At 50.9% G+C, this 22,034-nt stretch overlaps 10 protein-coding genes across 10 annotated transcripts; 4 read left to right on the top strand and 6 right to left on the bottom strand.

The window, feature by feature from the left end:
* Positions 1-93: 93 nt before the first annotated feature.
* Z519_09926 (uncharacterized protein) lies at positions 94-1,242 on the bottom strand (the record flags this gene model as incomplete). The annotated part of the gene is made up of 2 exons (XM_016767646.1): positions 94-893; positions 957-1,242. The coding sequence occupies 2 exons, from the start codon at positions 1,240-1,242 to the stop codon at positions 94-96; spliced, it is 1,086 nt and encodes a 361-aa protein (XP_016616438.1).
* Positions 1,243-1,760: 518 nt separating this feature from the next.
* On the bottom strand, positions 1,761-3,140 carry Z519_09925 (uncharacterized protein; the record flags this gene model as incomplete). Its single annotated transcript, XM_016767645.1, has 2 exons — positions 1,761-2,594; positions 2,811-3,140. The coding sequence occupies 2 exons, from the start codon at positions 3,138-3,140 to the stop codon at positions 1,761-1,763; spliced, it is 1,164 nt and encodes a 387-aa protein (XP_016616437.1).
* Positions 3,141-3,627: 487 nt separating this feature from the next.
* Positions 3,628-4,419, bottom strand: Z519_09924 (uncharacterized protein; the record flags this gene model as incomplete). The annotated part of the gene is made up of 2 exons (XM_016767644.1): positions 3,628-4,107; positions 4,165-4,419. The coding sequence occupies 2 exons, from the start codon at positions 4,417-4,419 to the stop codon at positions 3,628-3,630; spliced, it is 735 nt and encodes a 244-aa protein (XP_016616436.1).
* Positions 4,420-5,162: 743 nt separating this feature from the next.
* Positions 5,163-6,660, top strand: Z519_09923 (uncharacterized protein; the record flags this gene model as incomplete). Its single annotated transcript, XM_016767643.1, has 3 exons — positions 5,163-5,165; positions 5,220-5,288; positions 5,341-6,660. The coding sequence occupies 3 exons, from the start codon at positions 5,163-5,165 to the stop codon at positions 6,658-6,660; spliced, it is 1,392 nt and encodes a 463-aa protein (XP_016616435.1).
* A 947-nt stretch (positions 6,661-7,607) lies between these two features.
* On the bottom strand, positions 7,608-9,225 carry Z519_09922 (uncharacterized protein; the record flags this gene model as incomplete). Its single annotated transcript, XM_016767642.1, has 2 exons — positions 7,608-8,986; positions 9,045-9,225. The coding sequence occupies 2 exons, from the start codon at positions 9,223-9,225 to the stop codon at positions 7,608-7,610; spliced, it is 1,560 nt and encodes a 519-aa protein (XP_016616434.1).
* A 1,312-nt stretch (positions 9,226-10,537) lies between these two features.
* Z519_09921 (uncharacterized protein) lies at positions 10,538-11,810 on the bottom strand (the record flags this gene model as incomplete). The annotated part of the gene is made up of 6 exons (XM_016767641.1): positions 10,538-10,674; positions 10,724-11,346; positions 11,398-11,493; positions 11,541-11,580; positions 11,627-11,740; positions 11,801-11,810. 6 exons carry the CDS (start codon positions 11,808-11,810, stop codon positions 10,538-10,540), a joined length of 1,020 nt encoding a protein of 339 aa, XP_016616433.1.
* A 1,299-nt stretch (positions 11,811-13,109) lies between these two features.
* Positions 13,110-14,594, top strand: Z519_09920 (uncharacterized protein; the record flags this gene model as incomplete). The annotated part of the gene is made up of 1 exon (XM_016767640.1): positions 13,110-14,594. One exon carries the CDS (start codon positions 13,110-13,112, stop codon positions 14,592-14,594), a length of 1,485 nt encoding a protein of 494 aa, XP_016616432.1.
* Positions 14,595-15,444: 850 nt separating this feature from the next.
* Positions 15,445-17,616, bottom strand: Z519_09919 (uncharacterized protein; the record flags this gene model as incomplete). The annotated part of the gene is made up of 1 exon (XM_016767639.1): positions 15,445-17,616. The coding sequence occupies one exon, from the start codon at positions 17,614-17,616 to the stop codon at positions 15,445-15,447; it is 2,172 nt and encodes a 723-aa protein (XP_016616431.1).
* A 478-nt stretch (positions 17,617-18,094) lies between these two features.
* On the top strand, positions 18,095-19,324 carry Z519_09918 (uncharacterized protein; the record flags this gene model as incomplete). Its single annotated transcript, XM_016767638.1, has 1 exon — positions 18,095-19,324. The coding sequence occupies one exon, from the start codon at positions 18,095-18,097 to the stop codon at positions 19,322-19,324; it is 1,230 nt and encodes a 409-aa protein (XP_016616430.1).
* An 810-nt stretch (positions 19,325-20,134) lies between these two features.
* Z519_09917 (uncharacterized protein) lies at positions 20,135-21,902 on the top strand (the record flags this gene model as incomplete). The annotated part of the gene is made up of 3 exons (XM_016767637.1): positions 20,135-20,144; positions 20,225-20,983; positions 21,037-21,902. 3 exons carry the CDS (start codon positions 20,135-20,137, stop codon positions 21,900-21,902), a joined length of 1,635 nt encoding a protein of 544 aa, XP_016616429.1.
* Between the last annotated feature and the right edge of the window lie 132 nt (positions 21,903-22,034).

Below are 22,034 nucleotides of genomic sequence, written 5' to 3'. Positions count from 1 at the left end.
CCCAAATACGCTCTGTTGTATTCCCGTCATAATTGGGGTTATCCCATCCTTTTCCGACTTCTCAGGAGTCTTTCGACTCGTACATGGATACTATCACACAGACAAAGTCCGTCCCAACTGCGAGCTTTCACGAGCGAGTTCAACCAGCCTTATGACACCCACTGCCTGCTGAGGAGCAACGGGAACCTGAGAAACATCTCCACTCAGCGCAGCAGCAAGACGCCGGTAGTACTCTGTGTATGTCGCGGGCTCGACGGTTGGAGCAACCTGACTGACAATCTTACCATCTTTGCAAACATTCAATGTCCCATACTTGTCCTCGCTCTCAATCCCATAGCCTTTATCGCCGGGTCTCAGGCCTTCCTTCCGCAGCTGATCCTCCTGTGGATCGAGGTGAAACTTCTTGAATGATCCCTTGTCGCCGCGAACCCAGTATCTCAGTTGGTTCACCTCCGGGCTGACGACGCCAGCTTTGACCGTGACCAACATCTTGGGGCTGTCATAATGTAGCAGCACCGTACAAGAGTCCTCCAACCCTGTGGTATTCACTTCTCGCTGTGACCCGACGAACCCAGTAACCCTCTTCGGCATGCCGAACAAACAGACGACTTGATCCATCAGGTGAGTCCCTAGGTCATACACTGCACCAGTGCCAGGTGCATGGTATGCCTTCCAGTTATCCGGTGGCGGCTCCGGTCGATGCCGATCAAAGTGAGTTTCGAACTCGACTATGCGGCCCAATGTGCCGTCTTCAATGTACTTCTTCAATGTCAAGAAGTCCGAGTCCCACCGTCGGTTTTGGTAGACGGTAAGGATTTTGTTTTGAACTTTGGCCAGATCGACGAGTTCCTGTGCTTCAGCTGATGTGGGCGTAAACGGCTTTTCAACAACAACTTTGAACACCTCATTAGTAAATAAAGATCTGTTAAGACAGAAGTGGCGGAAGAGATGAATACCATGCTTGTTCGCCAACAGAGCCGCCTTCGCTAGGTGAAGATGTGACTCCGGCGCAGTCGTGACGACAATAACGTGGACCTGGTCGTCCTCCACCATCTCCTCTGTGGATCGATATGCCTTGATATTGGGCCAGTCCTTGCTTGCATCATTGTCTGGCTTCGGGCTTCTTTGTACGATTGCATAGAGATTGAAATCCGGAACCGCATTCACGAAAGGGATATGAAAGATCTTAGCACTCAAGCCATATCCGAGAATGCCGACGTTGTATTTGCCTCGTGCTGCCATTTTGCGAGGTTGATGTTTCGTGCCGCTAACACTTCAATCACTTTCACATGGATAGTAACAGACGCTCCTCTTTAGTCACGACTTTTGACATCGCGCTTTCTCATGAATTCGCGATCTTTAAAACCCTGCACGCGTAAAAATACTGAAAAGGAAACCTATCCGCGGGCCGTATGATATCACCAAGAGGCAATGTAACACCAGAAATTTACCCCATGGTGGGACAGAGGAGCGCTGAAAAGTCCGATCAAAGGCTGTGAGAGGAATTTCCCCTTGCGTCCCACCAGGTCTACGGATTGCCAAACACATCAGATCCGGAAATAATATTGGAATATCTGTCATATGTATTTTGAGAGTGGACCAGTGTCCTTCGACAAGGACAACATCTTGACGGCATCAAATAGATACGCGTCTGGGGGCCGTCGATCGTAGAATTGCCCCCGACCAGTGCAAGAAGACAAAGAAACCCGAGTTGTGGCAGTGTAGGCCGGCCTTCCAGCATCGGTATCACTTGTGAACCATCAAGTCTTCACATCCCTCAGTTCCGGCCCAAACACATCTCCGTCCCTTTCCAGCCTTTCCCTCTCCAACTTGCGCTTCTTGAGCGCTTTTTCTGCATCTGATCCATCACCGCCTTCCCTCTTCTCCGCCGCCTTGGCCCTCGCTACCGCCACGATGTCCATTTTCTCCGGGTTTTGGCATACCGTCAATTTCTTGCCGATTCGCCTCATCTCCTTGCGCTGTGCGGCGTCGTCTTCGGCACTTCGATAAGACTCGAGAAGGGCGGCGCAAGAGGAGAGCGTAGCCATCAACTTCTGTTTAAAATTCGCGGCAGCTGCTTCCGCGTCGTTCGCCGCAAGTGGCAGTGCGCCAAGTTTCGCACTGACATACGCCTCCACGAGCTCTCGATCCGCGACCATGACTGCCGCGAGCCAGATTTGGCTGGGTGTATAGAGGAAATAGGCGTCTGTCATTTGGGCCGCCGTAGCGAGGAGTTTTTTCGCTCTGTCCGCGGCGATGCCGACCCTTTTCTCACTCCCATTGGCCTTGGTGATGCTGCTGCCTAACCGACCTTCCTCTGCTAAAACGTTCATTTCCACATGTCCTCCTTGAAGACCCTTCATTGGATGCCGCACGTCCAACGTAAACCTTAAGCCTTGCAAGAGTAAGAATTCGGGGGCTTTTACATCATCTTCGCTGACATTGTCGAATTCAGCGATAAAGCGTGATAGAGGGATATAGAAGTGGTCGGCCTTGGTGGCGAGATATAGCGCGCACATCATGATTTGTTTTGGGTGGTAGGTCATCGGAGAGTTGGTGAGGTAGAAACGGCGGAGATATTGGATGGCCGTGGCCTGGAAACGACGTTGTTAGAGCAAAGGGCCGATGCTTCCGTAGTAAGATCGAGAAGTGTAGACCTGCAACAGAAAGTACCCAGGCAATAGCAGAGAGAAGACATTCCGAGGGCGAAGATGGCCAACTTCGACAGAGATTTTATTGACCGTTTCTTGTAAAAGGGCATCGGTCGCTGAAATGGAGACAGATGCGGGAAAGGAGGAATATCAACATACCACTACATGCGAAGGTATCCTCGGATTCATGGCTTCACCCATATCCATAATTTTAGAGCAATGCCATTCCACAATCTTCAACTCTTCATGTACCGTCAAAGTCTCGATCTCGACGTGGGCAGCATCGGGTCCGTCGCCGTTGCCAGTACCACCGTTTTCATGGTCTCCATTTTGAGATGATCTGTTAGCGGCATGCACGCGTCGAAAGGCAGCTTTCACCCTCTGGGAGGCAAGTTTGTTGGTCTCTTCCCTTATCCGAGCCAAAGATTCTTTGGTGTATGACCAATAACGGTATTGTGATGAGGCTCTGTAGATATCGTCTTCGATCATGGTGGCACAAGATAATTTGACATCTTCTGCAGTCACCGGTCGATTATATATGATTTCTCTGGCTTGATGACCGTCTGTTGGTCCTGTGTGGTTCGGTGAAGTGGTGGTAGGCAAAAATGGACATGAAGTTGGGAACAAGTCTCCGCCTGTTTCACTTCGCGGAAACCCCTCAAAATCCAAAATTGACAAGCTGTTTGGTGTATGAAGTATTTGAAAGAGCAGCCCAAAGATGCCACTGTCACAGCCGCACCAATGGAAGTATCTAGCATATAATACATTATCTAGAATCGAGCAAGCCAGGGTCACGGCCTACAAATGATCACCCAAGCAGGTACAACTGTTTATCTGAGCAGCATACGGATCATGAATTCTCGTGATAGACATCCCGCCGAAGCCACCGTATGGGCAGCCCCCGAACCCTGCCATATCAACACCATCGCTTTTATGCATTGAATCAATCAGGAAGCTCAGAGACACACCAGCGCATCTAAGGCTCACCCAACAGTCTTGCCGTAATATCACCCATGTACGCCTCTTCAAGTTCATAGTCCTGACCGCCGTTACGATCGATGCCGACGTAATTGAATGCCTCCACCACCCGTTCCACATCGAACCCCATCATGACAAATCGGTCAATGAGATCCTTATTGTAGCCGTCGTACACTGCAATGCTGGCTTGAGCTTCTCTCGCCTGGCTCTCTTTCTCTGCAGCCTCAATGTCCTTGTCGGTAGCTCCACCGCTGCTTTCGCCGAAAAAAGATCTGGGAGCGCCTGCGTATTTCACCGCCCATTCGCGTGCTTGCCTCTCGAATTCTTTGGGGTTTTTGATGAGCTGGTTCGCCACGACCGCATCTTGAGGATCTTTAGGCTCCGGTGAGCTAAGCAACGACTGCAATGAGATCATGGCAGATTTGATCGTTAGAACAGGTGACCAGCCTGTGCTTAGTGTGTCTAGACAAATGGCGCCCTGTAGAAGCTGTCAGTCCCCTCTTTCAACGTTAGCCAGTCTTGTGGACAAACGTACAGTCTGGCTGGAGATGTTCGGATGCCAGATCTTTGTTATAAACCTCATAACTGGTGGCTTGAAAGGGTACTCATTAGGTATCTTGATGGAGACCTCATATGTACCACCCTCATACGGGGTCCCCGAAGGGCCTTTGAAAGATCCCCTCAAATCCGTGATGCTATCTCCGATGGGCTCTGCAAAGATTTGAGAGGTAGAATCCGCACGGATGTCCGCCAGATCCTTGGCTATCCTTCTTGCCTTGTGACCTGCCATTTTTTGCCGTCTCGCGCAAGGAAGCGAACGAAGGAAGCACTGGGAGGTTTCGGTCGGTCGAAGAGGGATGATTCAAGGTCCGTCACTGTGGGATGACGCTGAAGCAAATCAGCAAAGTGCGAGATAAGGCTGACAGGCTTTGGCGAATGTATGAATGAGTCCCGAAGAAGATGGAATGCCGTTGAACGCAAGAGGCAGGACAGGAACGAACGAAGTTGTGAGCTAGAATCACGTCGAAGAACAGATGATGCGCAGATGGGCCGGGAGGTATGTGGTAGAGAAAGTGGATTGAGGACTCGGACTCGTAAAGACCTGAGCTGACGAGTCGAGATGCTAAGATGGCAGTTATCAATACAATGACAAGAATTGGTTGGTGTGTCACACCAGCCGCCGTGGACGTGTTGCCTACTTTGTGGCCTACGACGAGATGGACGCAGCCTCACTTTCATAAGCACGGGGCAGCGAGTGCAGATGGGGTGGTGGTGGTGGAAATCGGAGAGGGCCTCTCCTCATCGGCGAATCGGTGAAGCAGCCACACTTCCCCAGCCACTACCAAGTACGTCTACAAATTCTCACTAGCCACATCTTGGCACCGGAGCAGGCGCGACGAGGCATCGTCACGCATCTTCCCAAGTTGCTGTAATCAATTATCTCGCCATTTCGCCTTTCAACCATTTCCACTTTCACAATCTCATCACTGGTCATTATCATACCCCGCAAATCTTTGTGTAGCCATCTGCATCATGGTAGGATGGAAAACCCCCGAAGAAATGTGATAACTGCTCTACTGACACCTGTAGGGGAACCAGCAATCATCGCAGCAGGGAGGCGGCCCTGGTCATGGAGGAAAAGACGACAAGGACAAGAAGGTAGGACGCAGGGTTTGAAGCTCGAGGAATCTCCCACTGACATTCTCCTCAGAAGGATAAGCCCAAGTATGAACCTCCTCCGCAGCCCACCACTAGGATCGGCCGCAAGAAGCGCAAGCAGGCAGGCCCAAGTGCTGCCGCCAAGTTACCCACCATCTACCCAACTGCCCGCTGCAAATTACGATACCTCCGTATGCAAAGAGTCCACGATCATCTCCTGCTAGAAGAAGAATATGTCGAAAATCAAGAACAAATCCGAAAAACCAAAGCTGCTCAAACACAGGCTCCCTCGACCGCTGGTGAAGGTGAACCGCTAGATCGCAACTCTGATGAACGAAGTAAGGTCGACGACATGCGAGGCAGCCCGATGGGAGTCGGCAACCTGGAAGAACTCATTGACGACGATCACGCTATTGTCTCCTCCGCGACCGGTCCAGAGTATTATGTCTCCATCATGTCCTTTGTCGACAAGGATCTGCTGGAGCCCGGCGCTTCGATTCTGCTTCATCACAAATCTGTCTCTGTCGTTGGTGTTCTGACCGATGACGCCGATCCATTGGTATCCGTAATGAAATTGGACAAAGCACCCACAGAGTCCTACGCCGACATCGGCGGGTTGGAGTCCCAAATACAAGAGGTGCGAGAAGCCGTCGAGCTCCCCTTACTACATCCAGAACTGTACGAAGAGATGGGCATAAAACCTCCCAAAGGCGTCATTCTGTACGGCGCCCCTGGAACAGGAAAGACCCTCTTGGCCAAAGCCGTCGCAAATCAAACATCCGCCACCTTCCTCCGCATCGTTGGCTCTGAGTTAATCCAAAAATATCTCGGCGATGGTCCCCGTCTGGTGCGCCAACTGTTCCAAGTCGCGGCCGAAAATGCCCCCTCGATCGTGTTCATTGACGAAATCGACGCCATCGGCACGAAACGCTACGAATCGACATCCGGAGGTGAACGAGAAATCCAACGCACCATGTTGGAGTTGCTCAACCAACTCGATGGGTTTGACGACCGTGGGGATGTAAAAGTAATCATGGCGACCAACAAGATTGAAACACTCGATCCGGCCTTGATCCGTCCGGGGCGCATTGACCGAAAAATCCTCTTTGAGAACCCCGATACGGCCACCAAGAAGAAGATTTTCACACTCCACACGAGCAAAATGTCACTCGCCGAAGACGTCGATCTAGACGAGTTCATTGCCCAGAAGGATGACCTGAGTGGGGCGGATATCAAGGCAATCTGTTCCGAAGCTGGACTGAGGGCGCTGAGAGAGAGGAGAATGAGAGTTAACATGGCGGATTTCAGGAGTGCGAGGGATAGCGTAATGAAGACAAAGAACGAGGGGGAGCCGGAGGGCTTATATTTGTAAAAGTACGGCATCTGGTGGGAGATGATTGGATTGTTTGGCTGAGGGAGGAGAGGTGCGATTGCGAAGAAGAGCTCGAGGGAAAAGCAGAAGGCAAGACAGAGGAGAGAACACTGTACCTTTAGGACCAATACTACACTGGCGATAGAGTCCAGGCGAAGAATCCTTTGTGTAGATAGGAACTCGACAGCGACAGTCGGTGTAATTTTGATTCGACAAGCAGTGCCAGACTGCTCTTCCTCCATGTCACAATTCTCATTCAATCAAGCGGTCAGGCGCGGTCGACAAATTGCTCTGAAGACGATGAGTGAAAGAATGATCTGGCGTGCGTACAATCTTGTTTGGGCTATGGCGGCGTCGTCGGAGGCATTGGTATTGGATCCACCTACCCATCTATCCATCCATCCATCATCTAGCTACATACCTCTCTGGTCCGAGGAAGGGCATCGGTCGGATTGTCTCGTCTCGTCTCGAGTCGACTCGACTCTTCCTGTGTGTGCCATGCCATGCCATGCCACGGCCCATGCGTGGGACTCTCTACGTATGTACTAGGTATGTCCTCTACTGCGTAGTACGCCCCTAAGTACTCTGTACAGTACATGCCTGGTGTGTTGTGTTCCTCTCTAGCCCGGCCTGAGGTATCTATCAGTGCTGGTCTCGCTCGCTCGATCATGGCCCGAGGCCCGCGTCTGTCTATGTATTTCGCATCCTCTCGCATCCTGGGGAAAGACCCCGACAGGCTTCCTGCTCTGACATGATTTTCTAGGATCTGGTGTGCCACAGGGAGGAACAAGGACCCAAAAAAGAAGACAACAAGAACAAAGTTCCCGAAACACAGACAATTGTTGGACGAACCAAAAACAATGACTAGGGCTCGGGCCAGGAAACTGCCTCATACACACCTTTCTAGTGCGTTTGTCTCTCAGACCCGTTGAAGACCAAAATCCCGCTCAATCTGACGTAGAGCCTTTATCGCACCCAATGCGCCCGAGCAATTCCTTGCGATCACTGCTACCGCCAAGCAGGTTGACGCCGGAGGAATGTGCAGATTCATGCTTCTGTTTCCTCCTCCCGCCACTGCTGGAACCTGCAGTTGACGACTCTGGTGTCGGCTGTCTGTCCCCCGCCGAGGACGAAGGTGAGGCGGACTTAGATTTTGATCTGGATTTTCTCCTTGGTTTGGAAGATTTCGAGAGAGAAAAGCTGGGGTCCGTGCTCAGGATCTCGGTCTCTAGGTATTGATCCTGGGGATCCACACAGAGTTTGACTTTGTCGACATAATTCCTTGACGACATCTCATCCGATACGGATTCCTCCTCGTCCTCATCTTCATCGTCCGAACGCACATCTTCCGCCCCAGTGCCAGTAATCACCTTATAAGCGACTCGGACGATCATGCCGAACCAGAGAAGCAACATTACCTGGAGAGCAAGGAGCATGGTCAAGAAGGTCCATTTGATGTTGTTGTTCCAGCAGACAAGTCCAACAGGGTTCCTGAACGGCTGGATAAGATGATCCCAGTCGTTTGGCGTGGGGATCGGACCTTCAAGATCCTGCACACTGCCCCTATAGCACCCGTACTCGATTTCCTCTGGGATATGGGCGTAAATGCTGTACCAGACAGTCATGTATAGAATATGTCTGGCAATAAGCCAGGACACCATGAACACGCCAAATGCAATGTCGCACGCAAGCTCAAAATGCAGGTACTTGAGAATTTTCGCTAGGGGGAGGATGATGTCGGCCAAGTCCATGAGACAGAGAATCAAGGTCCCCACACGATATTGATGATAGCCGTAGGACGTGAATATGAGCGCACAGGTCACAATGTGGTGAGTGAACATCTGCCAGTGGTCCTTCCGGCGCTCCTCAATGTTTACCACCACGATCTGCTGCAGCCAGAAACCGAACTGAACCAAATAGTACCATTTCGCTAGACCCTCCATTTCGCGGTCCGGCCACGTCCTCCACAAAGCCCGAAGGTCGAGCCAGTAGTCGGAATTGTACATGATGTACATGCCGGTACACCATGACGCAGTATAGTAGCAGAGGATCCAGGCCTGTTCCGCAAATCGCACCTTTGGCTTTCGTTTCCGAATGCCAAAAAAGCCAGCCAGAGGACCAAGGAAATAGTCCATAGTAGCACAGCGGAGGCCGGTGAAGACAATGATCCAGTAAAAGACGAAGAATATGTCGTCCCAGCCCAGGGCGAAGTTTCCGGTAGCTGGGTTGTAGTAGGAGATTTGGAAGAATTTCTGGGTGTGATGCCTTGCCGAAGGGAAGAAGATGTGTATGAAGAAGAGCATAGATATGAGGTTGACAGATATGCCTGAAAGAGAGATCAGTATAGGCATTTCACGGGAACCTCTCGTTATGGACGTTCTTACTGATCTGGTGGTCCACAACCCATGTACATGCGCGGGCGATGGTACCTTTCTCCTTGCCCTTGCGCTCCCACCTAGGCCAGGCCGTTTTCTGCGACGGCGATTGACTGTGTTGGCGGTGTTCCATGGTCAAATGGGTTATTTGTTCGAGTTTCTCTTGATCTGGCAGACCGATCCGATCCATCTTCTTGTGCGCCAAAGGCCGAGACCTGAGGGAGCTTGTTCAAGTTCGAATAGGCAACTGAGCTCGAGACCGTGGTCTCCTGTTCCGGAGAGAGAGACTGTTCGATGCCAATGACAGCGCGGGGGTGTATATCAATCCGAGGACAATCAATATGCGGCGAGTGCTAAGAGCGGGCGACCAGCGCAGCCAATGTGTAGTGTGGGTTGACAATGGAAGAGGGAAGGCCGAGGGGAGGATACAAGCGAATGACAGGTCTGGCTGATGGCACACGCGTGCGTACACCTTTCCTCGCTAAGCCGGAATGCCAGACAAATGGTCAGAACCCATTGCTAGTTGGGATAGGAAACCAGAGTGGGAGGAAAAAAGACCAGAAGGGCAATGGTGGAGTGATGTGGAATATGAGCTGCAGGACATTTGGGTGTTTCGGTGGGTGGGATTGGGTGGCACAGCTACCGAAAGCTCTCAGTTAGAGACTCGGAGGGAGCTTGTGCCTCCCCAGCTGCCCAGCTGCCCGCTCACTGGTGACTGTTGACCATTGGCCGCTACGGAGGAAACTTGGTGAACTTAGCACTCACAACAAATGGGAACTGGCGGTGTCGGTGTCAGATGGGCTGCTCTCTTTGATTGACGGCTGGCCCCCGCAGTCCCCCGGAGCTGCAAATCTGGTTTCCTCTTCTTGCCAGGACACTGCTTCATCGAGTGCAGCAGGCAAGCGTTAGAACGACTTAGTGCTCTAGGGACTCCGTACATTCATAAACATAGACTAAAGGTCCTCAGCACGTCCTTTACTATAATCCCAGTTCCCTAGTCCACGATCCTAGAAGATTGATTTTTATCTAGGTAGTTGGTCTATGCTTGAGCTGGCTTTCTAGCCTTCTGCTGCTCCCTGGCCCCATCCTCTGGTTCCTGCATGCACACGGTTCAAGGGGCCCAAGCTCATTGCTGGCTGACGGCATGCCTGGCTCTGGCCACACCTAAAGAACCGCCCCGAGTACCCAATAGCACCTACTTCCGGTCCACCAATTCTTCTCAGTGCCTGAACATCATCCGCAGTCGAGCCGCGTCGTTATGTCATTCCGGCGCCATGGACCCTTCTGATCGTCGCGGTTAATATCCTGGACAGCTCACATACGTCTGGACATCGCTGTCGGCATCACTTGTCCGCTTCTTGTCGGGAGTACCAGACCAAATACAGCCTATTGTGTATCGTGCTGTTCCAGGGCTTAGATGGATGAGCAATCCACAAAGATTTTCGACAGTCCTGTCATTTACACTGCATCAAACTTCCGGTCGTAGAGGAGTCGCAGTTGGCTCAGCGCCAAAGGCCGTATGGCTCCTTGCAAGCCTTCCACAACTTTATTGTCCCGTCTTCGCTTCCGGTCGCATAGATCTTACCGTCAGGAGAGAATGCAGTCGACCAGATCGGGCCATGATGGCCTTTGAGAACCTCTGCAAAGGGTTAATAGCGAGCGAAGTATGCGGAAAGGCCAAAGCTCACCGAGTTCCTTTTCCTGCGCGAAATCCCATACGCGGACCCATGTGTCAACCCCGCCACCGGTCACAAAGCGTCCCGTTGCAGGGTTGATGGCCACGCTGGCAACTTCGTGGTCGAAATTAACTTGTTTGATTAGCTCTCCAGGTCTGCCGGCGTCGAAAAAGAGACAGGACCGTCCAGCCGCCACACTGAGAATTCCTGGGTTACTGTCTTCCGCTTTGTTGGTCGAGAGCTCGCACGACATGATGTCCCGCTCTATCTTGACACTGGCGATCATGCGTTGGACCCTCAAGTCCCACCATCGTAGAGTCTTGTCTTCGCAAGCTGTGGTGAGAATATTGTAGTCAACGTTCCACACAATCGATTTGATGCTGCCCCCGTGTTGGCCTGCTCCAATCTCATGTCCTTCGGAAGTGGTGGTCGGGGTGATCGGGGAGGCGCCGTTGACCTGATCGGGTGAAGCAGCACTGCCACCTCGACTAAGATCGAATATCTTGAGTGTCTTGTCTTGCGCACCGGTCGCCACACACTGCGGGTTAGTCTGAATTGGAAATGCGACGGCCCGAACTATGTGGTTGTGAGTTAAGATGTACAGGCACTCTCCGGTCTGGGGATCCCAGATTCTCCTGGGCATGGTCAGCGTGAAACCACCAGAATATGAGATGTGCCAATCTTACGCGCTGAAGTCCGCGGATCCAGTGGCGGCGATCCTGGCATCGGAAGACAGCCTTGACGACCATACCGCGCCTTTATGTCCAATGAATGTTCCAATCCTGTGTCAACGTCAGCGAAGCTATTCATGGGCGCCAAATAACCATACCAATCTCCTGTCATGCCATCTCTCAGCATCGGGTTGTTGTCTGAATTGAGTCAGAGATAGCCCGACCTAGGCGCATAAAATCTCACCTTTACAAGCCGATATCAAGTAGTATTGATCATCATCCACGATGGAGGAAAAGCTCAAATGTGTGATCGGCCGGGAGTGACCATGGCAAGTCAGAGGGACAATGCGTGGCGTATCTGTATACGGAAGGTCAGATAATTATGCTGCGCAGTCCCGGGCAGCCTTTTTGTTCGTACCTGCGGACATGGCAACAATGTCAAGACTAGATTAATGCACAAAGACAGGCAGAGTCAACTTTGTGGAAGCCGAACGGAGGGGTGAACAACCACAGCGGCAACCCAGACCGTAGTGAACAATCAAATTCTTTCCGAATACTGATAATGAGTTGATGATCCTGTCTGATAGGGAGATCAGAGTCCAAGAGGTGAGAAAGTAGGATAAAGGCTGAATTTAAAGAAGGCGAATTTGAAAAAGGTGGCGACTTGTGACCTTGCAGGCGACTGATGGAATCCCAACTCCTCACCAAGAGAAGTCCATGTCACCGAGATATAAAAAGCTACAAGTACGGAAAGTGAAAGAACAAGGGAAAATGATGCAAAGATGGTGTGTGAATACTAAGTTATGGTCAACACACATGTGAACACATGGGGGGTAAAGACATGGGCTCGATGATATTGTTTGTAGTGTTTGGTGCAAGTGGCTCGGGGTTCGGATGATTGTTCTTCCTTCCGTCGCCGCGGCGTCAGTATTTCACTATTCCACTTTGGAATTAGCTTGAGACTCACCTTTCAACCTCGTCAACTTCTCTTTGCCCTCCTCTCTCTTCACAGGAACTCTCCTTCGTTCGATCTACACCGGGTTCGTCGGAGAGCGCAGCCTTGAATGAACTCCGTCTCCATCCAAACCTAACTGTGTATCTCCATAGCAAACTCCTTTGTTGACACAAACACGTGGAAGCGTTTGCCATTGTCAGCTCATTGTGCACTTCCTTTGTCACAATTCCTGCATGGATACTGGCTGGATTTTGCACGAACCTCCATTTTGGCATGTGTGATATGATGACCAGGGCCTTGGTATTGGAGCTTCAACACAGTTTCTCTTCCAAGCACTCACTGCCTTCGCTTAGACCCAAGCAGATCTCACTTTCTTTATATGTCTGAGTCTTAAGCTGATTGACCCAGACAATCCGATCTAAGACGTCTCTTTGTTCCTCATGCGGTTCGGTAAGACAGGATACAAATGCCTCAATATCTTGGGTATGCTTTGCCTCATACATTGCCTCATCTGCTGTTTAAACGGGCAATGGGGCCACAGGATCTGTAATCATATATATATCCTCTTCGTCTGTGGTGTGCTTTCCTTGCTGCAGCACAACGGACAACACAAACTCGGTGGAAAACTCTTCGCATCTGTTAACACGATACAAACCAAACCTTGGCAGCTTCCTTCTCTTCAACAATTCATCCTCAACATTAAATTCAGACCGGTAAGTGTGCTCTCTGGGCTATTGAAATGGGAAAGGCTAAGGCATTCTTTAGGGGTGCTATGGCAAAGCTGACGTCTGCTCTCCATGTCTTAAAGCCTGGGCGGCCGCCTCGACATCACAGAACCGAGAATAACCCATACTCTGTGGTTCGAGGGCCAGGATCTGCTACCGAAGACACTGACACTGAGCAGTCTAAGCCGCAATCCGCTATGGCCGTTTCTCGAGAAATTGTGTCCGAAGACTCTGGCACTGAGGAACCCGAGCCGCAATCTCCTCTCGACGCTCCTCCAGAACGTGCTATCAAGGACTCTAGCACTGAGCAGCCTGCGCTGCAATCTGATCTCACCGTTCTTCCACAGGGTAGATCGATGCTGAGGTACGTTACTACAAATTTTACAGATGGATCAAGTAAGGCTGACTACGACTCGGACTTAGCTTCTCCTGAACAACCGTCTGAGGAAGGACGCCGACGAGTCCAGGAAAACTTTGCATTAGAGCGAATCGACTCACAATTGACGATTACTAGGAGATCTGATGCTCCAAATTCCGACGAATCCGCGGCAGATTTGGACGCTGAAGCTACACCTCGTCGTTCAATACGTGGCTGGCTCGAAGCGCAAATTTTCGAACCACGTCCTCCACACAAGGGTCATAGCGAGATTGATTACAAGGCTATTTGTCTTTCAGGCGGACTTCTTATGCCTGGACTTTCTGACCCATCTCTCACTCTCAAAGGCCAGCTGACACCTGAGCAGAGACAACCGCTCACCACGAATCTGGAAGATCCTAAGGACGAGACTCCCACACGCTGGTCAGAAGATTACGACCAATTCTCCTCTGGTAAACAGCGCAAGGTGGAACAAGTCTCTCTGGGACACTTCGGGCTTCAGCCTCGAAGTTGCAGCATCAATACTCCACTTCCACGACCCTGTCGCGAGCAGTTGAAAGCCTGGAAGCTTCGCGGGGCAAACCAATCCGCGGAAGTATATCCTGGGGTGGCAGATGAAACCGACTGTGTTGCTGCTGAAAACGCCGACGCCCAGGGTGGAAATGCTGGATCAACTCGGATCGATCGTTTTGAACCAGATGCAGCCCACAATGCTCAAATTGCCATGGAAGCTATGCATCGGTCTTTACGGCAATTGGAAGAGGCTTGCCGTCAATTTGATTTTGAAAATCAAGCACACCGGCGCAATAAGAGGTGGAAGATTGAGAGAAATAATCTTCTAAAGCAGGAGCTTGATGCTGCACGGGCAGCGGTCAGAGAGCGGGATGTAGAGATTGAGAGATTGTGCGGGCTGATCCACAATGCGAGTCAGACGTTGCGAGCTGCTCGACATCCAAATCCAACGAATGGTTCCGTCCATGAGACGGATAGCGTCACCCAAAACCCGGTGGTGGATCCGATATTCTGTTCTGGTGAGCTTGGAGAAGAGAGTGAGACCTCCGCCATGTACGGTGTTGATGGCCAGAATTCGAACACTTACGACGACGAGGAGGCCGACAACACCCCACCCAGCTCTGAACAAGCCGATCGGCCTTAAGTCGATAATTCGAGAGTGCTCTCGAGGGCTTTGATGTGACGCCCCTCCCTCGGCTCCGCCCACGGAGCTGTTGAAAGAAACAAGCACATGAGGCTCAAGCAGGACTACTACAGGTAGAGTGCAGGCCTTTTCGTTCTTTCTCTCCTGAAGAATGAAAGCTGTCGGAGAGGATTTTTCTTGGGACTTCAACTTTTACCACTAATACTAATTCTACAGGGATCTGTTTTGTTCATCAGGAAGAGAAAAGGGACAAGGGCGCGCGCATGTGGGTTCCAGTTCGCGGAGGCAATTAGTTTCTAGGATAGTCAACCTAACTGACAAGACACTCCTTTGGTTGGATAAAAAATAAAGAAAAAAGGAAGAACTCCTTCTCCTTAGGTCTTATTATGCATGTGTAACCGTAAAATGCTCCGAACGCTTTCGATTTTCCTATTTTCGCTGTTAAATTTGTGCATTTAAACAAAAAGTTCTTCGGTATGGCTACTTCATTAGCGAAGAGCACGTCCCTGATCATGGGGTGAATACCAAGATCACCGAATAAGTGAAAAAACAAAAAAAAACAAAAAAAAACAAAAAAAAAAAAAAAAAAAGGTTTCTACAGGCGAAGGCGAAGAAATCGGTCAGTCTCCCTTGCGATTTCAGGTGGCTTCTTCTCACCGTGCTCTTCTAATTGGGGTGTATGGTATAGCGTCTTGTGCCGTTTCAGAGCTTGCGCCCTACCGAAATCAACATCAGTTAACCCGCCGACCGGATCGGGTTGTTAGTATAGTCTTGCAAGATTCCCACTCGTCCAAGAGAAATGGAATCTGCACCTTGACACCTCATCTCTATCGTCACTTTGGATCCCCGCTCACTTTTCACCCTCGTCTGTTCCGTCTTCTTCGAATTCTACAAGCGCGACACCACTTCCTACGACCTCCCCCTCCATATGCACCACTCTCTGCACCTTGGCACCCTCCATAGGGCTCCTTATAACCGTCTCCATCTTCATACTCTCGATAACTATCAGCGGCTGCTCCTTCTTCACCACGTCCCCCGGCGACACGAGTACACGGAGAATCTTAGCCGGCATAGGGGAGAGCAATGAATTAGGCTTATCGGTCACGCCGAGGGCTTTCTGGAGCCATGGAGGCGAAGGCGAGTAGAGAAGAAAAGAGCCGTGTGGGGTAAAGAGATGAATTTTTTCTGGGTTTGACGCAGAGTCTGATGTGGTCGCGGCAGGAGAGAATATGACATGTGAGGTATGTCGTGTATGAGGAAAGTAGGTTGTCAATGTATTTGTCTTGAAGTCTAAGGAGGATGAAACGGTGATCGGTTCGGGGTCGGATGGCGTTGATAATGAGAATATACCTGGACTTATTTGTTGGAGTTCTACCGTGAGGATTTCAGGCTGTTTTCCAGATCCAGGTTCGAAGCTCGTGGAGGTGAACTGGAATGTTCGTGGCTGGAAGTCCGACGATGTGTTGAGCCACGAGGGGGAGGATAGTTGCCACGTTGAAGAGGTCGCTTTCGAAGTTGGAGCATTTGAATGGCGAAGAAACGAAGCAATCGCTGCCTGAGCGAGAACTTCAGAGGTAACAGTGATCTCGGGAAAGAGTTCTTCATGGTGCTTTCCGATATACCCTGTCTCGACCTTACCGGTCACGAAGTCGAGGGATTTGCATATTCTTTTGAGAAAGTCAATGTTTGTTACCGGTCCGGCGACTTCGTAGTCTTGCAAGGCTGCAATCGTTTTGCGTAGAGCGTCTCCGCGGGTCTCACCTCTGACGATCAATTTGGCGATCATGGGATCGTAATGGCTCGAAACTTCATCGCCTTGCACAAATCCACTATCTATCCGCACGTCTGTGGTTTCTTTGGGGAGCCGAACGTGTAGAAGTTTTCCAGAATCAGGTATGAATCCCTTGTCCGGGTTCTCCGCATAGATTCGAGCTTCAATAGCATGTCCACGGTGAGAAATCTGCTTCTCGACTTGTTCTTGGGTAAGAGGAAGAGGGTTGCCTTCCGCAACCAAGATCTGCCAATGGACAAGGTCCAGGCCGGTTACCATTTCCGTAACAGGGTGCTCCACTTGAAGTCTAGTATTCATTTCCATGAAGTAAAATTCCCCCGTGTCATTGTCGAAGATGAATTCCACGGTCCCAGCACCTTCATAGCAGACAGCCAACGCAGCTGCTCGTGCCTTGTCCCACAGATCTTTGCGAATAGAATCGTCCAGATTCGGAGCTGGAGACTCCTCAAGGATTTTTTGATGGCGGCGTTGAATGGAACAATCTCGTTCACCAAGGGCAACACAATTTCCATGCTTGTCAGCAAAAACTTGAACCTCAATGTGGCGTGGCGTGGTAATATATTTCTCGACGAGGACTTCGTCATTGCCAAAGGAGTTTCTGGCCTCACTCTTTGCACTCTCGAGCATGTCTGGGAATTCTTGGGCAGTTTTTGCGATTCGCATCCCCTTGCCTCCCCCGCCCCGAACGGCTTTGATTAGGACAGGATAGCCAATTTTTTCCGCCTCTTGTGCGAGTGTCTCAGGAGCTTGATCGGATCCGTGGTAGCCTGGTACGCAGGGAACACCGGCGGCATTCATGATCGCTTTGCTCTTCGCTTTATCCCCCATATCCTCAATGGCGCTTGCAGGGGGCCCAATGAAAGTAACGCCTGCTTCCGCACATCTCTTTGCGAACTCTGCATTTTCAGACAGGAAGCCATAGCCGGGATGGATAGCTTGACAGCCCTCTTGTTTCGCTATTCGGAGGATTTTCTCTTGGTCCAAATAAGCGGCTGTTGCGCCGAGATGGAATGAGAAGGGAGAGGAAAGAGCGTGCTGTGAGAGAGCGTCTGGATTCGTGTATAGCGTAGTAGTGCGGATGCCGTGCTGAGCAGCAGTACGATTGACTCTTATAGCAATCTCGCCTCGATTTGCAATGAGAATTGAATCGATGCTCTTGGTCGAGTGGGCGCGGAAAGTGGTTCTCGGTCGCAGAGTTGCCGCAGCTCGAGAAAAAGGGTAGTGGGACATTGTGAGCGCTGGGGAGGAGGGCTAGTCACATTTTCTGCATGCACTGTGGCTTGATTTATAAGGATTCATGGACAATGAATAGAGAGATGGGTGTGTGAAGCCCTCCCCAGAAACTCGGCTGTCCTCGCATGGCATCGGAGATGGTACCATCCCAAGTTCCGCAGACGATGAGACCATGGCGGGGGATCCAGACGCGTGCGGCTTCTCCAAAAATGCCTGCCCGACATCGTCACACTAGATTCCATTTGTCCCCCCGTCCTGAATATCACGCCGTCCTCGGGTTGCATGATTGCTCAAACGACGTTGAGAGAGTCTTTGAGTGGAAAGAGGAAAAAATAACTCAAGAGATGAGCCTAGAGTAATCTCCTTCCAACAGCCTTCAGCATTTACATCGGTCTTTCCACCACGTCCTGTTGATGACAATTGCCATTTCTTCTTGAAAATAAGCTGGATGTGATGAAACGACACCTTCCTCAAAATGTCCGATATCGAAGACTATACCTACTCGCCCTATGACGATCTCGAGGACATCCTATGGGACGCAGACCCAACTCCAGAGTTGGCCGATGACCTGGCCGAGCATACTGTCCACAGTCCTGTGTACCAAGACGAAGATGCAGTCAAGAACGAGCTGGATGAATATTATAGTGACTGGGAGTATTACTCGGATGACTACATGGACGACGATCCGACGTTGCTGAGAAAGAATCCTCAAATCAGCCCTCCTGCCAAACCCCCTCCCGTTGGTGTCCAGGATTCTAGACGAGGAAAGAAGCGGAAACTGGTAGAGACAATTGACATCCCCCTTTCGCGGTTGGACGAGGACAGACTCTTGGTTAGTGGCATTAAGGGCACAATTTGGGCCGAACCTTCAGGACGAAAGACTCCCGCGTACAACGATGGTCAAGAGGAGAGGGTGGCTCTCATGAAGAATTGGAAGGACATTTTTGCCATCAAGAACAACGGCTGGAATCAATCCCCAGAACGGACAGGAGACGACGAGAGTTGGGCAAAGGACATGAGTCTAGAAGATATGGGTCTCAGACACGTGCAACGGCAATCGTCTTTTGATCAAAGAACCCAACACACTGAAGCTAATTTTGAAGAGGAGGACGAAGCTGCAGAAAGTATTGCAGAAGAAGTGCCAGGAAAGGAGCATAACGAACACATTGTGAATTCGAAGGAAGTACCTGCGCCGAATTTGACCAAACCTCGTCATGCTGTCGTTGGCAAAGAAGATGATGAAGGAGGCGGAGTCTTCTCTCGAGTTGGCAAGGATAACCTCAGATCGGGAAATGTGGCGTCGCAATCGGAAGTGTTAGGCAACGATGAATTGCCCCGCAAACGGCGACGAGTAAAGGCAGGTCTTCCTTCCCCGCCAGATTCGAGTGAAACCATGGCTGCAGATACGGACGAAGCTGAAATCATGTCGGAAGCCATGGCGTATCCAAAAAGAGACGGCCATCAGAAGGACGACACCTCTGTGGTCAACGGAATAGACATTTCGCAAGTCAAACCGCCAATCATCAACGAACCGGGCCCTCAAAGGGAGAACAAAAGAAAAGCCACAGAGGAGGTTGACGAGGTTGGGCCTCCCAAATCAACTACCAACAGCCGTGCAAAGAGAGTCGCATCAAAGACAGGAAGAAATTCACAAAATGTCGCCGCCACCAGCGCAGGTTCGACAAATTTGGGCAAGAAGAACTGATTCTTTGGGGATAGCAAGGATAAATTGCAATGGCCGGGTCCATCCACTCAACGGTTAGCGATCACTCAGGCTCGGGATAATACAGGGTTACTGGCTTCTCAGACATGAAATTGACGAACAGCTTAGTGCTCGCATGATGTAATTTGCATGAAAGTAACAGATACACGAAGAGCTATATTTCAGGGGTGGTAAATGAATGCAATGTGGCTCCCCTCTGCCTTTGGCTTACAAAGCCCCTATTATAATAGTGGAAGCAAACAAAAAACATTCGTGAGACAATGTTTGAAAGGAGGCGAGGAGGAAGGGAGGGATGAGATGAGACGAGGCTCCAATTCGGCTACTTGGGGGCTTGGCAGCCGATATCGAACGCAGAGTCCAACTGCACCTCCATCTGCTTCTGCTTCTGCCCGTGCAAGCTATCGTTGAACAGTCGTCGGCAACCACTAGAATTCTCCTCTTAACGCTCGAGTCCATTCACCCGCATCGTGCATACTCAATCTCTCCTCCGCAATAGACTGCTTGGATATCTATTTAAGAAGGAAGAGCCACTGCTCCATGAGAGTTGTCCGACCACCCATCAGACCTGGCTGAATAATTCGGTTTCGCTGGTACGTCCACGTATATCTATATTAACGCTACGAGGGCAATCAAACACCACCTGATACAGGATCAAGATCTTTCATCGTCGAACCTTAACTAACCTTGTGAGCACCGTCAGAATTCGGCATCAACTCCGCATCCTACGATTGGATGGGGCAGGGAAAATCTTTGTTGGCTCAGGCTCATTAAAAGGAGGAAAGAGTATTGAAGATGGCATACAGTATGTCTCCCAAAGGCGGTCCGAAACACCGTCTCGGATTCATCCCCATCCCCAACACAGAATAACATTTGGCATTTTAGACACTTCTTACCTGTCGTCCCCTGACACTCCCTCCACTGTTTTCCCTGAACGACTGATTCGGCCACTCCCCAAACGGTCCATCAAGTCACGGTTGTCCCAAGAGGCCGCTGAGGCTATCACATATCCTCCTACACTACCCTCGACTAGCTTGCCGACATACACTCACTATGGTGAAAATGGTGAATATCCAAACGACAGCAAGGTTTTAGTGCACCAACACAGTGATGGCTTTGATCAGGATCATGACCATGACCATGACGACGACCATGAATGTCCTCACCACCACCATCATTGTCACCACGACGAATATGAGGATGACCTAGATTCTCAAGATGAACGCATGGTTCCTGTCCGTCATTACTTTGTGTCTTCTCCTCGCTCTCCCCGATCTGGGCGCCAGAGATACTCTGCCAAGGGCACCGTCTCTGGGTCGGACGGTTATGAGGCGTTCGAAAATACTAATAATAAGAAAAAACGGAAAATACCTACCTCTGGCAGTTTGAGTTTGCATCATTCATCCGTGACAGATCAGTTGGCGCATATGGGAATTGGCGGCACGAAAGACGGCGTGGCAGACGATTCTTATTCCACAATCGCTCATGCCGGAAGCCCTTCTGGTCTTGGCGTCCAAGGAGCCGGTAGAGGGCGCAGTACAAGAAAGCTACCGGGTCGAAATCCGCTTGGTGTTTCGGTTAACGGCTCCAACGCTCGGAGTGGCCCATCCAAATATGACCAGAATATGTCCGCCAACGCCAAAGGTAAGAACTAAGAATCGAAGAAAAGGAGCAAGGGTGACTGACGGTTTTCGAAGCCGAAGAATCCAAAGACCAGGGTATCATTTCTGCTGCCATCGCCAACGCCACGGCCCTGCTGCGTAAGCCGCTGGGTAAAGGCCAAGAAAATGTGGGCGTCCTCGATCAACAAGTCAAACAAGCCCATACGAGTTCGCAGTTTACCTTTACGTGCGAGAGCGAGGCCAAAGGCGTGACCTTTCCTGAGCAGAGCTTGTACTTACCGGGTTACGCCCAGCGCAACAATTTGGCCCCTCCAGCTCAGGGTACAGCACACCAGAAAGTATCCACTCAAACAACCCAGACCAGCCCGAATGTGGTCCAACCAAACAATCAACCTGCCCCTGCGGCTCCGGCCGTCCCAAATGCCAACGCCCAGGGGAAGAAGCCGCGGAGAAGGAGAGGAGATGTGTATGCCTTGGCTGCCCGACGAAGAAGACTTCAACAAAAATACAACAATCTACAACATCCGCCGGCGCCGGAGGACATCTGGATCTGTGAATTCTGCGAGTACGAGAGCATCTTTGGTCAACCTCCCCACGCGCTGATTCGCCAATACGAGATCAAGGATCGCAAGGAACAGCGCCGACTTGCCGAAAAGAGACGGCTATTAGAGAAGGCCAAACTCAAGGGAAGGAAGGGAAAGAAACAGACCAAGGGTGCGACAAAAGCCAGCAACTACACTGGCCCAGTGGTGCCTCCGCATGTCTATGATAATCAGCCGCTGGACCAGCTTGGCGACGATGACCTGGACTACGGCTACGATGACCCCGTCCCAATGCCGGCACCGCCAGCAGCGACTGCTCCGAGCAAAGCTGCTATCGGACCGTCGCATGCCAGCACCGACAAGGCAGGAGGAACACATGGAGGGGGAGGGACACGATGACAGCTGGGCTTTCGACAGCTCGGTCCGTGTTTCTTGTCTGTGCTTTGGTTGTGTTCCTCGTCTTGCTTCGGCCTCTCTCTCGCATCGCATTGGGCTCTGATCTGGTCACTCGTTCTGTTGGCGTCGGTTTCA

Source organism: Cladophialophora bantiana (assembly GCF_000835475.1).
Source record: "Cladophialophora bantiana CBS 173.52 unplaced genomic scaffold supercont1.16, whole genome shotgun sequence".
Lineage (NCBI taxonomy): Eukaryota > Fungi > Ascomycota > Eurotiomycetes > Chaetothyriales > Herpotrichiellaceae > Cladophialophora > Cladophialophora bantiana.
The sequence above is the reverse complement of the archived record's forward strand: the minus strand, read 5'-3'. Positions and strand labels throughout refer to the sequence as shown.